Raw genomic sequence first — 16,432 nt, forward strand, 5'->3', positions numbered from 1 at the left:
AGCCCCACCTGTGACTGCTGCCTCAGCACCTGAGCTACCCTGCCTGAGTCCTTGGAGGTGTCTGTGCCTTCTGTGTGTAGCACAGGGGAGCCAGAACCTCTCTGCATGCATCTTCCCTCTCTGTGGAGACCCCATGATGAGCTCGAGGAGTGGGGAGGATGGGGTGAGAACAAGGACAGGCAGTGGGGTGGGCAAAGAGCTCCAGGACAGAAAGGAGCAGAGGGTGTATGTGATGGGTCCCACACTCTCTGCATTGTTGCTGCCAGCATGGACAGCATGGCAGGATGGTGCACAGCCCAAGCAGCCTGATCTGCCTCAGGACTCTGAACGCACAGACCCCAGTGGGGCACCTGGCGTTCAAGGTGTCAGTATAATTACCCCAAGTCTACATGGCACCTAGTGAAAAAGAGTTCAGACCATGAGGGGGAAACATTGAAATAAGCATGGGAATTACAGCCTTCTGCCTCTCGTGTTCACAAAACCTGTTTGTCATTGCTGAAAGGATACATCTTTATTCCTGCTGGGGTAACAGGTCAAAGGAACGGCACACTTAGTAGCTGCAAACTTGCTGGCGTGTGAGTGCAGGATCTTCTACTGACAAATCATCTGTGCTGTTCCCTGAATGGAGTATAGAACCCTGTGGTCATGCCATAAACACTGCATTCCACCATGATCCTCCTGGGTGCAGAGTCATGGGAATTATGTTCCTTGTTATCAATACAGGCTGTTCTTGTAACCCTTGTTTGGCTGCTTCTTCCAGTGCTTTCTTGCACGTGCACACTTCCATCTCCACAGCATTCCTGGCAATCTTTGTATTTCATTCCACAAGGACTGGCTTGGCTGGATTGCTATGGATGCAGTTTGCGGGAAGAGCTGGTGTCCTAAAAGATGTTCTGCTACATCCCTGGGAGGTTTTGCATATGTGAAGGTTTCCACATGCCCAAAGAGTATTCGATGCAGAAGTCCCAGCTTCATATCCCTTAGATAGCATCCCAAAAATATAAACCTGCACGGGAACCTCACAATATGCCTGGTGCTCTGTCCTGCCACTATAGCTTCCAGACTGGAATTGCCTGAGGGAGATGCCCCTTACTGTTCCAGAGGAGACAGTGCACATGCATATGAGTCTGGGACAATACCAGTTGTGATTTGTGATGCTGCTCTCCTGCTGAAGCACTATCTTGCTCAGCAGGTGCTTTCTTCAGCAAGATGGTGTCTCTGAAGATGATGTTTCTGCATTATATGATGTTTCTTCTGGAGATAATCAAGGATGAACAAGAGGATGCAGATATGACCATATGTTTGTGTCTGCATGTGTGACAATGAGTATTTGGAGCTACAACTGGACCCACTCTGGTAGCCTCTTGAGGCCATCCCTAGGCTGACACTCAGTGGTAGTCCTGCAGCCCTGTCTGCAGAGTAGTGCATGTCCCTAGAGCTGGAGGGAAATGCCCACCTGCGTGACAGAAAGTTTACACTTGTGCTATAGGGCAAGAGATAGAGATGTGATCATGCTGAACAGGGTGGCTTCTACCTTCAGGTTGAAATTGGACTGAGGGGCTTATGTGGCCACAGCAGGAGGATGTTGGAGTCCTCAGGCTGGAACCATTTTTCAGACACAGACAGGCTGCCTAGTACTGCTGTTCCGGTACACTCTAGTTGATTGCCAAAAACCCAGGTGAGGTGGAATCAGTGACTATCCTGGGCTGCTTACAACTTCCTGAGCTGCTGGTATCTGTGGAGTGTTGTCCTGGGGCAATTGAGTAGTCACATCCTCAGACCGAACCTTGGCTCTGTCTCTGTGACCAAGTTTGGCCCTATCCTGTGCAGTAAGAATCAAACTAACTCCACACAGGCCTGGACTTTGTTGAATGCCTATTGTCAGGGAAGTGTTTTTTCTTCCAGTAGAATTAGAAGGGGAAGCTCCAGGCTCTTAACATCCACTGGGTTTATTTTTTTTTGACACAGATTGCTTAGTTTCCCTTAAAAAGAAAACCTCTTAATTATTTTAGCAATACACAGATGACCACAGCTTTATTGATTTCTCAGCCATTGCCAACAGAATTTCAGAATTCTTACCGAAATCATTATTCCTCCTTCAAGGGTAAGTATCTAATTCAACTGAAATTTCCTATTTTTCACCCTGTAAAACATCTTAACCACATCTGAAATCCTTCTTCAAAAAAAGTGCTGGGAAGTTGGTCCTCACCAACTGGCTTTGTAGTATTATTTATTCCATTTTGTTTCATCAGAACTCAAGAATCACAACTGGCCAATTTTTTTTCTCTAGAATTGCATTTTTAACAACATTTCAGAATGGCTGCTCCTTTTATGATGTGCTAATAGCAACACTTGATTGCTCAGAGTAACTAGAACAACATATCAGAAGTTGAACCCATCTTGCAATGTCTGAAGAACAGAAGAAATGTCTCTCCTAAAGCAGACTCAAATTGTGCAGAGGCATTTGCACAGCCACTGTGGATAAGGAAGCAATCTTCAATGGAATTAAAATTTCTCTATCATCAAGAAATGACTGATTCTTCATCATATGGTATAAATATAGACAGGACTTTGAGGAAATTCTTTCAGATTAAGTCTTTTAGGTACCTCCTTTAATAAAATAAAAGAAACCAATAATTTTTCCTTTTCCATGTACATTTTACTCTGAGATTCAAATTCATTTCCCACAGTTATTTTCTGAAAATGTATTTCTATGGGAAAAAGTCCCAGGTTTCTAGTGTTACAGGGTAAAAACTTGAAAGGTATTTGCTTCTTTTCAGCATTAAAAATACAAGTATTAAATGCCCATGTTAGTCATATGTTTAACTTTCTGTCTATACTACAGATTAAAATAGCAGTCTATTTTGCTCAGATCTGTTACAGGCTTGTCTTGGTCAAGAGAATGTAATTTTTAAAGTGCAATCACAGGCAAAGGACTCTCCAGGATTTCTGACACTTCCAGCTCTCTGTCCTCCTTATGAGATCAGAAGGTAGAGCTCAGCTTCTTCCCTAACAAAATATTTCTTCCCTGAACATATGCATGAACTCTGGCACCCTTACCTGGTCCACCTCTCGTCCTGTGATAAGCTTAATCATCTCTGTGGATCAAAACTGGCTTGTGGCTAAAGAAGCACCCTCAGATGTTTTCTGTCTATCTAAACTGCACAAGAAAAACCTCAATGGGATGCACCAGTTCTTTACTGGGAATAGATTCGTCTTGTCCACCTTTCTGACATTTTAAGGATATAATGGAATTGTGAAGAGAGATGTCATTTTTGGAAGCTTAAATGTTAGACTGGGATGAGAGTCCATGTCAAAGACCTTTTCATGCTCAGGACTGTGAAAACCATAAAATGCATTTTTAAAGTTTGAATCTGGTCTCTTCAGCCAAACTAACTGAACACAGGATGATGTCAGTGGTATACTTAAGAGACATCCCTAGGGCTGAATGAGGGGGGCTGAGAAGTTAGACCACATTGATAGTGTGTTTGACTGGAAGTGACTACTGGAAAACAGAAATAGAAACTTTTTTTAAAATTAAGCTTTTTATTCAGTTGTTAAATAGAAAGAGGTAATAACTTAACTGTGCAGACAAATGGAGGATCATACAAGATGTATAGAATTTGTACATTTATATGGCTTGGGGAATAAACTTTCTCCAGAAGATGAAAATTTTGATTCTTAATAGAATTAAATTTCATACTGATCCAAGCCAGGATAGAAGCAAAGTAGGAAACATGATTTCAATATTCACAGAATAGGTTCTTCTTCCTTGAGTCAGTTGTGGATTCTAGGTCTTCTTTGCATACTCACTGTAAGTGAAATGAGAGAATATTTAGCTTTCAGAGGTCTCTGAACAAATTCTAGCATCTCTAAAACACATGCATGCTAAATCACATTTTATCTGGCAACTAAGATTGTTTCATATTTGTGGACACATAAAAGTGGAATGGGAGTTTTTTCAATCTTCTTCTCTTCCATAGCTACAGTGGACAGAAATAGATACCACATAGAGACAATGCAAAATTGCTGGTTTAGTTTGGATATACAGTCAAGTTACTGCATTCCAGTGGATTTATGCAAACTCTATGTGCTTATTTTTATTCTATGGCAAATACAAAGTCACGTGATATAGCTGAGCTTTCTTTCATACTAATGCAAGCTGCACCATTGTACAGTTGCTGTAGGCTACAGTTACACACAGGGATTTCTTTCTTCCAGCTGGTACATGCTAACTCTCAAGCCTGTGGTAACTTCAGCATATAGTTCTTAATTAATTCTTCAGCCTTGGTTCTTAATTAAATGGGACTGAAGAAAACGTGTTTTAGCTGGATACATTCCAGGGATCCTAACCATAGAAATGCATCCTTTCTATTTGCCAGGGGAATGGGTGACCTCACTCACCACAGATCTCTGAACTCTGCATCTTTTTCAGAGGAACATTATATTTTAATGCTGCATTTATTCTATTTCTATTGTGCTAGTAACACAGTAACAGTAAATTGCCTATATTGGTACATGTTTTGTAATGGAATATATTTGAGAGGTAAAGGGAACAGTCAATCGACCTGGCTAACACCACTTATCCTGAGTATGGCCCCATCTGCATGAATGAGCAAATGGTATCAGTGTATAACTGATACATTATATCAAAAGCAAGGAAGGAAGTGATGGCCCCCATGGAGAGCAGTTCCTCAGTGTTTTTCCTGAGTGAAAAGAAAGGTTGATTTGACATAGACTGTTTTTCTTTGCATTCCTCCTGTCCTCAGACTTACCAGCAGCAAAAGTGGCTTGGAAACCAGAAGCTGTAAAAGCACCATCTGTGATGAATTCTACGAGCATAAGATTACTAGAAGCAACTATGTAATTTGGTATCTTTGATCCACAGGTCTTGTCCATTAGAACTGCAGAAGACTTGCTGGATCCATCATAAACTTTAACATAATCACCCTGACAGCCTCTGGTTCTCTGCAGATCAAAAGCTTGAAAGTACAGGGAAACCTGGAAGGAAAGAGAAAATCAGCCTTTAATATATATGTATACTTCTTTCATGGAACCTCCTTTAAAACAGACTGACTGCAAGCTGTAGCCAAGCACGAACTGGAACTGCTTACCCAGCTTTGCCTCTCATTCCCTGAGGTTGCGGGCTTCAGATCTAATGACTGAATGCTCCCGTGCTCAGAGGGCTTTGTCTTGACTTTGCAAACCTGAAGCCTGAAGTATTGAGGTTTTTCAAAATCACAACTCTGCAGTTGTCTTGGCCTATACCTGGCTTAAGGACATAAGAAGAAGTGGAGACTCTCTCATGGAGATCTTACCTGGGAACTGCTGCATAGACAAAGCTCAAGGTACTTAACATAGAAAGAAGTTCAGCCGTATTTCAAGACCACTATAAACCTGTGATTACCTTTTTGGATCGGGTTCGGATGAGCCAGACACAGTTGGTGTTATCTGAGTAATTTCTTGGGTAGTTGGCAGATCTCAGTGACCCAGAAGTTCCATCAAGAATAGTGCTGCAACGACCTGAGAAAAAATGTGTGCTTCAGCATCAGGGTTGCAGAAGCTTCTACTAATTTACAAGTACAATCTATTGAGAAAGGATGGCTCTCAGCTGTCTAACCTGTCAGCATTCATTTCAAAGTACTGGTATATCTTGATTAAAATGAAGAATCATCTTGTCCTAATTTTCACTTCATGCATCAAAAAGGAAAGTAAACTAGTGCTTGGAGAAAAGCATTATTTTTTTATTGATTAGCTCTTTAGCTTAGCAGAGGTTAAATTTAAAGAGTTCAAACATACAAATTTAGAATGACAGCTTAAACATTTGAAAACTGGACAAGGCAACATGAAACTGTTCCAGTTCAGAGGAGCCTACAAGTGCTTTGGTTTAGCTCAGGTCTTAAATACCAACTGCAGTGAGGAACAGTGATCTCTGGCTCTCTTGGGATCAATAGTTGTCTGCTGAACTGTAAGAAACTAAACTCCCCCACTGAAGTTTGCAATGTAGTGTGTAGTTAGTCCAGTTGCACAGCAGACACTCACATTAATAGTGAATGTGTTTGATTTAATTTAGAAGCAGAAACCATTTTCTCACTAATCACAATGTGTCCCCATCTTCACCTTTGCGTTCTCTCCCAGAGTAACGCAAATGGGTACCATGAATTTTGGACAATAGTCTCACAGTCTTCGATGAGTAACTGCTGCCTCTGCAACATGCCCAGATCCCAGCTGAAGATGAAAGGGTGGCTTTGAGAAACTTACTGCAGTTGTAAAGTTTGTTGATTTTGGCCACGTCCAAGTTGCTCAGCCCCTGCCTCTGTCCAATATGTACTGATCCATCAGGAATTGGTACAATTGTTGCTTTTCCAGTAGTATTACTGAATGTGTATCTGAAAAAAAAAAAAACCAAAAAACATGAGAAATTACGTTCTCTAAGTACCACATCTTCTTTCCAGATTCAACGGCATGCTTTGGAAGCAGAACAATAACTGTACAGAAGCTGTTGCTGTGACCAGTAGTGCTGTCTAAAAACGTTTTATTGAGATGTCCAGCAGTAAGCAGGGTTAATGCCCAGATGCTCTCCTTTGCTCCCAAGCTCAGCAGTTAAGGGCTGCTTAATGGAAAGCTAAGGGATATAAAAGATATTGAATTAATCCTACAGAGAGCTTTGCATGAACTGACTCATAGCACTTTTATCAGAAGTAGAATTGGGGAAACTGGTAGTTAGGAGCAAGTTATGATAGAAACTAATTCTCATGTAAGATTTGAGTTCCAACAAGAGGAATGGCATGCTGCTACTTACGGGCCATAGTGCATTACTGAGGAATAGTCATATGGAAGACCCAGGTTATTGGAGTTTTCAAATTTCTTGAAGTCTGGTCTGTCATCTGTAATATATGATATTGTACTTAGGGTATGCTTCCAACCTACTCTCTTCAGGGAAGAATGGAAGGCTGGGAGCAATAGGATGTATACACCATTTTCTACATTGAGGAGTTCAAAGTACTTACGTGGACTGATGTACTCCCACATGATCTTTACATGTTTATCTCTGTCACTTCGAGAGTGTTCATGCAAAAAGCCCAGAGCATGCTCCAGTTCATGCTGAATTACTCCTTTCCACAAGCACCCTCCTTTCATCACAGAGACAGTCTGTCCACCTCCTACTCTCCCATAGTTGGACCAGCAGCTGAGGGAGACATTGGATTATAGGATTTTTATTGTCAGGCAGGTAAAGGGGAAGAACAGAAAACCTTGCCTCACACACCTCTTGTGGGAGTGGAAGGATTCCTTCCTCTCCACTGTGATAGTCAGAGTCTACACAGGCAAAATGAACCATGGTGTAGAAAAGAACACACAGCATGATCATTGCTAAATCTTCCCGGAAGATTTTCATTAGCACAGATGCTTCTGACTTCTGACTTTACAGTGACTTTAACTCCCTTGAAATTACAATTCTTTTTCCAAAATACCGAACACTGTATCAGAGCTGGAGCTAAGGTGAAAAGCTTTTCAAGCTAAAAGGTATTGAACAGTTTTCTCATAGGCTCCGATTCTGAGCTTGAGAGACAAATCTGTAATTCAGAAAACCATTTATTTCATAGGTTGAAATTGGGTTTACTTGTGTAAATAAGACATACAGTAATTGATATATGTTGTGCTCAAGCGTGCATTATATCACACAGAAAACATGAGCTTAGATATTCTTTCTACTTTAATGGTGCTTTTCCATGATTTGCATTACTTCAGTGTCTGCAGTGAGTTCATGATACACCTGTTGAGTCCTTGCACTAGCAAGGTATCCAAGGAGGATACACTGGCACTGTGATAAAACAAAGGCCTTCTCTAAGGTCACACAGAATAACTGTAGTGAAGAATTGAAAAACATTGTAGAAATAACTTGTTAATTTATCATTTAACTTACCCATCAGCAGATTTAATGCTGAGGTAATCACGTTCTGTCTTGCGTTTCACAAAATTTATACAAGTCAGTGCTTCAAATTCTGCCATGGCATCATGAATCCCTTTTATGTGGCTCTCCTCTGGAAAAGAAAGGGTTAATTTTAAGGGTCAGAGGAAGACAATGGCAAGTGCCATTAAAATCTCACATGTTCTCAAAAACAAGGTAAATGAGGGACAGAAACATTAGCCTAGTCTCTTCCTTGCTTTGTATTGCTTACTACTTCATTTCATTTAAGATATTAACAGCCTGGCACAAGATCCTGTTTATCCAGATATTTGTCCAGATGGATTCTGGTGTCTTTTTTTTTCAGCCACTTGTTCTTAATTATAGTGATGACTGTTGATGTATCTTCTTATTGGACACTTGGAGATTACTATGGCAAGCTGTTTTACTAACGAAGAGCAGGCCATTGAAGCCACACTGTAATAGGAATGAACTTTATAAAGGCAGGTATTCTGGAAGGTACCATTAGATGGAATGACCATTCTTGTCTCCAAGAGACCAGACCCAAAACATTATAGATGCAAACATCTCAAAGATGTTTGATCTTTTTCTGGTTCAGGTCTTCGTAATTTAAAATTCATCTATGCTTGCACAGCACAAGTAAATCGTTAGAACTGATTTATTCAACTATTTGTCTCATCACTCTAAGTGATGATATAAGTTTATTGGATAAAATCCATTTTTTATTTTTTAAATTTAAACCCACCATAACTAGGATCCAAGACATAGGGAACACGAACAATTCCGTCACGGGACTGGGGCCAATTGCAATGGCGACAGTTGATGGCACTGCGACTCCTTCGTGGAACTATGTCACCTTCTTGCAAGAGCTGAGAGCTGTCTGTGGTGAGAGAGAAAGGATGGAAACACCTGAGCCATAGGTTGCTCGATGCTTACTAAGCACACTTGGAAAGGTGTCACTCTCTACTAATCCTCTTTTCCTATTTTTCCCTAAGCATCTGTTGCTGGCTAGCATGAGAAACAGGTTATTCGGCTAGATGGATGTTATCTGCCTCCCTAATTTCACTGTTGTGTCCTTAGCTAAGAGGACACAGAACTGGGAAGCTCCAGTTCTGTTGGATGGTGTTGAGGCAGGATATGGAATGACTGAAAGCAGTTGTAATAGTGAGAGGGATGCTGTACTTTAGTACTATTTAATCATCCTTCACGTGACACTGAACGAATGGCATCAAATACCTCTGCAGGAAGGGCACCAGGCAAAAGCAGGAGGTGTCTATAAGGAAACCCAAGCAGGCAGGCAAACCAAAAAGAGAAATGAGTCTGGAAAAAACTGTAGGCATGTTTGCTGTCTACTTTTACAGACAGTAGTAAAGCTACTTGAATGCCTGCTGAAGGGGAAAATGTGAGAAAGACAAGCTGATAGATCAGGAAATGTTTGGAAGGATCAAGGAACAGGAAGTCTGGAGCAGGGAACATGGAACTGAGGTAGCTCATCCAGGAGTCTCTACTACAAAGTCATATGACAACTGAATGCAAGCAATACTTGAATTCAAATAAAAGGCAGTTAAATAACAAAGCATCCAAATACCCGTTTTCTCTCTTTAAGTCCAAAGAATGACGAAGATGTTGAAAGCTACAACTGAATAAACTGTCTGGATAGTTCAGTTGCCTCTACAGCTGATAGCATCTTCAATATTAACACTATAGGTTTGAGATACTAAAGGGCTTCAGCAGTTGTCCCAGTGGCCTGTCTGTGGGCGACTCTTACATGCTGGTATGTAAGAAGGGAAAATATTTTCACAAACTGTGGTAAGACGTACCTCCTACATCACCCCCAAAAAGCAACAAAGACAGATCCATTATAAACAGGACTTTGGTGGCATTACCTTGGTTAACTTTCAGAATTTTGTTAAAAATGACTTCGTCCTCAACATCAGTCTCTGTAGGCAATGGAGATTCTGTGCAGAAATGCAAGAGTATCACTTTCTCATTCCCAGGGAAAATATGAATCTTGATTTTTAACCTGATGATTTTCCAGGCTTACATAGCCTATTTAGGGACTGGTATGGTATTCACTCATGTAGATATTTGTTCAGTGACACAATCTTGAGACCACCCCAGCTACAGTTATTCTGGCATCAATCCAGTCCCAAGAGCCCTTCTCTTTAAATTATTTCCCTCTCTCCTTTTTTTTCCCCATAATCATCACATTTTAAGGCCTCAGACTGCAGAGATTTACTTCTGCATACACAACTTACACTCAACCCTCCAACATAAGACATCAGAAGCAAAACCAGATGGAGAACAGTCCTGCTGCTTCCTGCTGGACATGCTGACCTCTTGAAAAACTCTTGAAACCGATGAAATTGGAACTGCATTCCTATCCCATGAGTCATACTGATATCCCCAGTTAAGCTGAACATCAGGGACTCCTCGGCCTTGTAAGCAAAATCAGCCAACTCTGAGCATTATGCAACAAGCCTTGACATCAATAAAAAGCAGAAACACATGATCTCTATGCTTTCTCTAACCTTTGGAAGTGAGTTAAATCAGGACATTATTTAAGCAGAATTATTTCTAGCAAAAGTAACAGCTGAGGTTTTTAGCAAGGCCAAACAATTGGTTAAAACCAAGAGACTTTGTTTTGCATTAAATATTGTGGTGAGTGCATTCATTTAAAATTCCTTCCCTAAGGTTAATTTGTGTTAAGCATGTATTATTTTCTGGAGTAACTGAGTAGCTAGCAATTGGTATATCCTCTTAATTTGTAGATGGAGTAATACATACCGTATATATCCTCTTGTGTAGTAACCTGAAAGAATGATATATTAATATTATTTCACACTTTATAATATAACATTAAATTCAGTAATATAATAACATATAAAATATCAACAGTGTCCAGGCCCAGTGAATGTATCTTCCATTAGTGCATTCTTGAGCTTTTATATACTGTGCCATGTGTAAAGAAGTACCACAGCATGGTAAATAGTCTTCTTTGGTATTTTGGCAAATACGGATACCAAAAAGGCAAATGTAATCTGAAGCATGGAATAAGTTTCAGATACATTCTGACACACTTGATCTGAGAAGACATTACTCCACTGGTGGAAATATAGGTGGAAAACAAGAGTCTAGACCTTCTTTTCACAATGTAGAACCCCAAAGTAATCAGAAGAGTTGATTTAATTGTCCTTACCTCAGTAGGTTCTGTTGCTGCAAAAAGCAAGGGGAAAAAAAGACAAGCAAGAGGGATAAATTAGATTCTGAATACAACTTCACAGTGTTCAATAGTATGGACCTCCTCAGCCATGGGAATGCCTTTGGCAGATCCCTTTGCTTGGAGGGGAATGGAGTGCACTAACTGATGCATGGGCACAGAAATTAAATTGATATTCAGAAAAAAAGCTATGAAAATTCCTAGTAGACTGTGGTGAGGGACAGAATTCTAGTCATTTACCATCTAAAATCAACAAAACATTTAATCAGCTTCAGTGTGGAAAATTACAAAGAAACCAGGACAAAAAACCTCTATATCCCCAGATTTCTTTGCAACAGGTGCAGGCTAATTAGCTCATCAATACCCTCTGGTTTCACAGTGTCAAGGATTAAAATTATAATATGGGATGAAAGCTATAATTTAGCTTGGGAAAATAATCTCAGCTTCTGTATGTACCTGACAGCAGCATGTACCGTTCTGAGTCCTAAGGTGTCTTTTTTTGATTTTTACTAGATATCAGTTTCTAGATAAAAACTAGAAGTGAAAATCTGACCTGATGTGTAAATTTCTCACTTCACTGTTATAATATCATAAAAGTTTAGAAATTGCAAGGACCTCCAGAGGTCACTGATTTGTCTGTTTTCCCTAAGGCAGAAACAGCTTTATCTATATTATTCCTGACCACACTTTGTTTGACCTATTCTTAAGTATGATGGATATGCTGCAAGCCTGTCTGGGAATCTCTTCCAGTTTGTCAGTAATTGGACTCTTCCTTGTCAAAATGTAAAGCAATTTCTTTTTTTTCCTATTCAACACTGACACAGAGAACAATCAAGTAAATAGTTCTTATCTCCAGGACTATCTGTGTTCAAAAAGACTTCAGTCTCTTTTTCCAAACTGTTACTTCAGTTACATGGTAATGGAAGCCCACTGTAATGACTGTAGTTTATTATAGAAAAGTTCAGTCAGTTCCCTCCAGATGCCTCAGAGAGATCCATGGCATCTATAAACATTCTGCAGGGAAGCACATTTCTGAGATGGGTTGACCAGATTCAGTATTTATGCACCCCAGAGGCACTAGATTAATTGAGTAGTCAAAATCAGTGGAAATTAGGGTCCAGATTCTTAGGCACATAAAGCCTCCAACTTCTTTTTAAAACTCAAATGAAACACCAGAGAAGGTATCTGCCAACTTCTTGATGAAATAAACATCTGGTGTGATACCACTTTCAAAATTATACAGCTCATGTTTTCCCTATACTGTAAATACTGAAAGATGTTTCAAAAGGCACAGAAAACAGTAACAGTGGTAAATTAAAACTCATTGTATGCATTTGTCCTAGTAACCCTGTAACTTTGAGTCCCAGCAACTGACTACTCTGAACTTGAGTAAGCGTGTCCCTTGGTCTCTTCTAAACATACTGAGCAGTAATTTACAATTTACATCCCTTTGTTTCCGTGCCATATATAACAGTTCAAAAGAAGAATTTGTCAATTTTCTTTAGTCACTTACTTGCTCTATGTCAAGCAAATTTTTCCAAAGTGTCTTTCTCTCACACATTACCCCCAGTTTCTTGATGTAGCTAAAGCCTACCTACAGGTTCCTTCCCATCGACCTCTGGAGATCTGCAATTATCTCCTTGTATTTTGCAAGTTGCCAGAAGCTGTTTAGCTAAGCCTGCATTATTTGTTTTCCATCCCAGAACAAAGCAAAGCTTTCTTTGATGCCTGACACCCTTTTCTCTTACTGCTGCACCAAGGTAGGCAAGAAGACAAATGAATAGCAGTCTTACTATAACACTCAATTTAATGAAAAGGTATCAAAAAGGCCTATTGAAATTTTATTATCAAGCCTGTGAAAGCATATACAAATTAACCTAACAAACCATGCCCCAAAAAACTGTGTAAAGGACATCTTTGTGAAAACACATCTGCACTTACCTCAATAACAAATTATGAAACATGGCCTAATTCAAAAGGCCTGTGTCATTGCTTTCACATGCTCTCAAAACAAATTGTGTGATACACAAACAAAAAATAGCAGTTGTCTTTAAAATGCAGTCTAAATCCTACTTACTTGTTGTGCTGTTTTCATACTTCTCCTGCAAAACCAAGAGATAAAAGGCATTATTCTTCTACAGCTCACAAATGCAACAACAATAGCGTCCAAATCAGGCCAAAGGGAAGAACCAAATCATTAGATTGCCTTTATATATAATTATATTACTAATATTTTCTTGCAGGAAATTTATCAAAACAGGTCTTCACAGCTTCACTTCCAGCTAGAAGACAGAGCACAATTACATGGAACTGCTCTCACCTGAATAGGAAAGCCCATGGAAGTCTGAAGCAAAAATGCAGTGAAGACCAGGAACATCTTCAAATCCATTCTGCAGTCCTGACAGATCAGCAGTGCACGTCCTTCTCTCTGCCCGCTCAGGAGTGCTGCCGATAGATATACCAGCAGAGCCTGCTCTGCCGGGGCTGAAAAATCCTGCCCCAGCCAATGGGAACCTCAGCAGGAAGCAAACTTCTTTTTCAGCCTCAAAAACCAGTTTAGCCTCCAGGCATCCCCCGGTGCTGTGCTATTGCTGTCACTGTGATCTGTAGCATCCCTAGTCTTCACACTGTCATTGATGCTGCTCTCTAGAGCTGGATCAGCCTCATGCTTGTGATGCCATGTACTTCCTCTGCTTCTTGGAAGATCCTACCTGAAGTGTTCAGTTTGACTCTTACCACATAGGAAGCCGTTGTTCCTGGATAACTTTCCAGAGTACTGTATTGTTAGGATTTCAGAGGGTAGGTGAATTTTTACTTTATGTCACAGAAAACACAGAAGACCATGACAGTGTTGTGTTGCTTTGAAACATACAACACATGGTTACTTGGTGAGTTCATGACTGTGTCTTCTCTGAGAAGATACCCTTCATCTTCTTAGCTTATGGTTCTATAAATAGAACTTTTTGTTTCCTCCTCTGTGTTTCTTGATGAAACACAGGAACATTTCCTGTGCTCCATTGTTTTTGTGAGTCTGACAGTTAGAGGTTACAAAGCTTACGAGCTTTGTGACCAGCGGTCAGAGAGAGGGAAAAACAGCCGTAGCGTAAGCAGCACTTACTTGTTTAGAGAATGATTAACAGGTTTGCTGCTTGCTGGAGTGCACTTGTCCAGAAGCAGATGTAGGAAGCAGTGAGCAGAACTGCACAGAGCAAGAAATGCTTGAGGAGGCAAGCCATCAACCACTGCGCCTCTTTTCACAGCAACCTCTTCTCAGAGCAAAGATCTGCTTAGTGAACCATTTGCTGAAGGTGCTGTAGCTGGGGAACAATGCTGTAGTCTGGTCTCTGATATACACTTGTTTAGAGTTGAATACATTTTACATGCATGGAGAAGGAAACTGAATTACAAGATGCACTGATTCTCTCTCTAGACCATGCTAGTGCTCAGACACCCCTAGAGTAAGTTTTAAACGTACTCACACTGTTAATCCCTACTTCTGTATTGAGTGAGATGTTCTAGAAGTTAGCCATGTTGGTGAATGAATCAAGAAGCAGCTTTCCATCTATTTATCTCCAAATCATACCCAGTCAAGAGTAGGAGTTACATAGAAATGCAATCTGAATTGTGTTGGAGGGAATTACTCTTTATTTTAGTGGAGGAAAGCTCACAGTACACACTGCTGACTATTTTAACAAAGTCTGGACAGACAAAGTCCAGGGATAAATTTTTATCACCCCCACAGGGAGGCAGCACAGAGGGATACTATTCACTTTCTGTTCCTGCATCCTGGCTGAATTAAGGTATGCCCTAGGCATCAGATAGTAAACAGCAGGGTAGCACATGGTCCTTGTGATCTGAAAGAGCAAAGATCAGGCAGCTATTGTCAGCATGTTAATCCTGCTGACATAGGCAGATTGTGTGTCCTTTGTGCACATAAATGTTCTCACTAAGCAATGCTGTGTGCTTTTTTTTTTTTTTTTTTAATATTTATGTCTCAGAGGGATGAAATTTTTCCTTCAGCTGAAGCAAAGTTATGAGGCTCTGGTCTGCAGTGCTAGAATGGTTCTCTGGGTTTCTCACTCAACACAAGGGCAAAACAAAAGTCCATGATGCCAGATACCATGGTATGCCGAAACCATGCCAAAACCACGCTGTAAAATGGGACTTGCATATAATCTGCTTCCATTAAAGTTTAGAGGGGGGAAAAGGAAAGATCAGATCATTCTCAGGGAAAACCAGTCCAGGAACAAAAGGAAGGATCAGAGGTAGTGACAGTATAAAACAAACTTTAAAAGCAAGTTATGAAGGTTGGTAACCTTAGTATCTTCGCAGCATCCTATTGGGAAAATAGTACAGCCTCCTGAATGATCGATTAGCTGCTTGTGCTCAGGAGAGAGTGAGGGAACTGGGCTGGCAAAAAGGATGCTGCACGTTTTACCCTGACATGTTAATATGCTGAGGTTAATATGCTAAGAGGTTCATCAAATAAATTGCTGCATGCCATGTTTTCAGTAAGCTAACAACTAATGCTGATGGGGGAGATTGCTGTTCTGATCAAGAATGTGTCTGTAAATGCTGCAGCTGGCAAACTACAAACAGAGCGAGGGAGAACGCTGGCACTCATGGCTGCTACCAGTCCTGAAGACTTTACCAGCTTTGGTTTGTGACTGATATTTAGATTTAATATTTCGTTCTTTTCCTCTGTGTGGAATTCATGGGGGAGGAGTTGTCAGCAGACCTGTTTTCACTACCTAATTTATTGAGACTGCAATACTGTAAAGCTGGTACCTCTAGTAGAAAAAGTGCCACAGGAATTGTTTTGAACCTTCAGGAACAAAACAAGGGCTTAGCAAAAAGAAGCTGTCTTTGCATGTGTAGAAGAAAAGCATGTGGGAAATTTTGTCAAACCTGAGTTTTCTGTCAGTATATCCCAGTTTCTGGTGGATAGCAGGGACCACATAGATTTTGAAGATGTGAACAATGATTAGCAGATGCCCAAAACCAACAACAAAATGTCAAGAATACTTGGACAGTGTCACAGTCTGCAAGCAGTCTCTCAGCAAAAAGAGCACTGCTCCTGAATGACCACTACAAAACTTGGAGTTATGCCTGAGGGCATAGGCTGGTTTGCAGAGATCTGTAGGCATAATCAAGAAAATAATACACAGACATACCCATGAAAAAATTTATTTTCTCTTATGCTGTATATGGGAATTCACTGCAAAGTAGACATCATCATGGCTAGGCTTCGTGAACAAAGATTTGAGAGGGGCTCTACCCACGCT

The 16,432-nt window shown here is 40.5% G+C and overlaps 1 protein-coding gene across 1 annotated transcript; it reads right to left on the reverse strand.

Annotated features, from left to right (window-relative positions):
- Nucleotides 1–3,536: 3,536 nt before the first annotated feature.
- LOC126650973 (astacin-like metalloendopeptidase) lies at nucleotides 3,537–13,564 on the reverse strand. Its single transcript, XM_050336395.1, has 13 exons — nucleotides 13,468–13,564; nucleotides 13,225–13,249; nucleotides 11,127–11,143; nucleotides 10,715–10,739; nucleotides 9,814–9,885; nucleotides 8,673–8,807; nucleotides 7,925–8,042; nucleotides 7,011–7,189; nucleotides 6,803–6,887; nucleotides 6,262–6,389; nucleotides 5,408–5,523; nucleotides 4,776–5,001; nucleotides 3,537–3,812 (listed from the first exon to the last, which is right to left on the reverse strand). The coding sequence occupies exons 1-13, from the start codon at nucleotides 13,534–13,536 to the stop codon at nucleotides 3,778–3,780; spliced, it is 1,230 nt and encodes a 409-aa protein (XP_050192352.1). The 5' UTR covers nucleotides 13,537–13,564; the 3' UTR covers nucleotides 3,537–3,777.
- Nucleotides 13,565–16,432: the final 2,868 nt, after the last annotated feature.

The sequence above is a fragment of the Myiozetetes cayanensis genome, unplaced genomic scaffold (assembly GCF_022539395.1).
Source record: "Myiozetetes cayanensis isolate MyiCay16 unplaced genomic scaffold, myiCay2020 scf6-25, whole genome shotgun sequence".
Classification (NCBI taxonomy): domain Eukaryota; kingdom Metazoa; phylum Chordata; class Aves; order Passeriformes; family Tyrannidae; genus Myiozetetes; species Myiozetetes cayanensis.

Excerpts from the sequence above, each read along its gene's own strand:
- LOC126650973 (XM_050336395.1), bottom strand. The coding sequence starts at position 13,536 with ATGGATTTGAAGATGTTCCTGGTCTTCACTGCATTTTTGCTTCAGACT. Across the intron at positions 8,808-9,813 it reads AATTCTGAAAGTTAACCAAG|ACAGCTCTCAGCTCTTGCAA; the intron begins GTAATGCCACCA and ends CTCTCACCACAG. Across the intron at positions 6,390-6,802 it reads TCAGTAATGCACTATGGCCC|ATACACATTCAGTAATACTA; the intron begins GTAAGTAGCAGC and ends TTTTTTTTTCAG.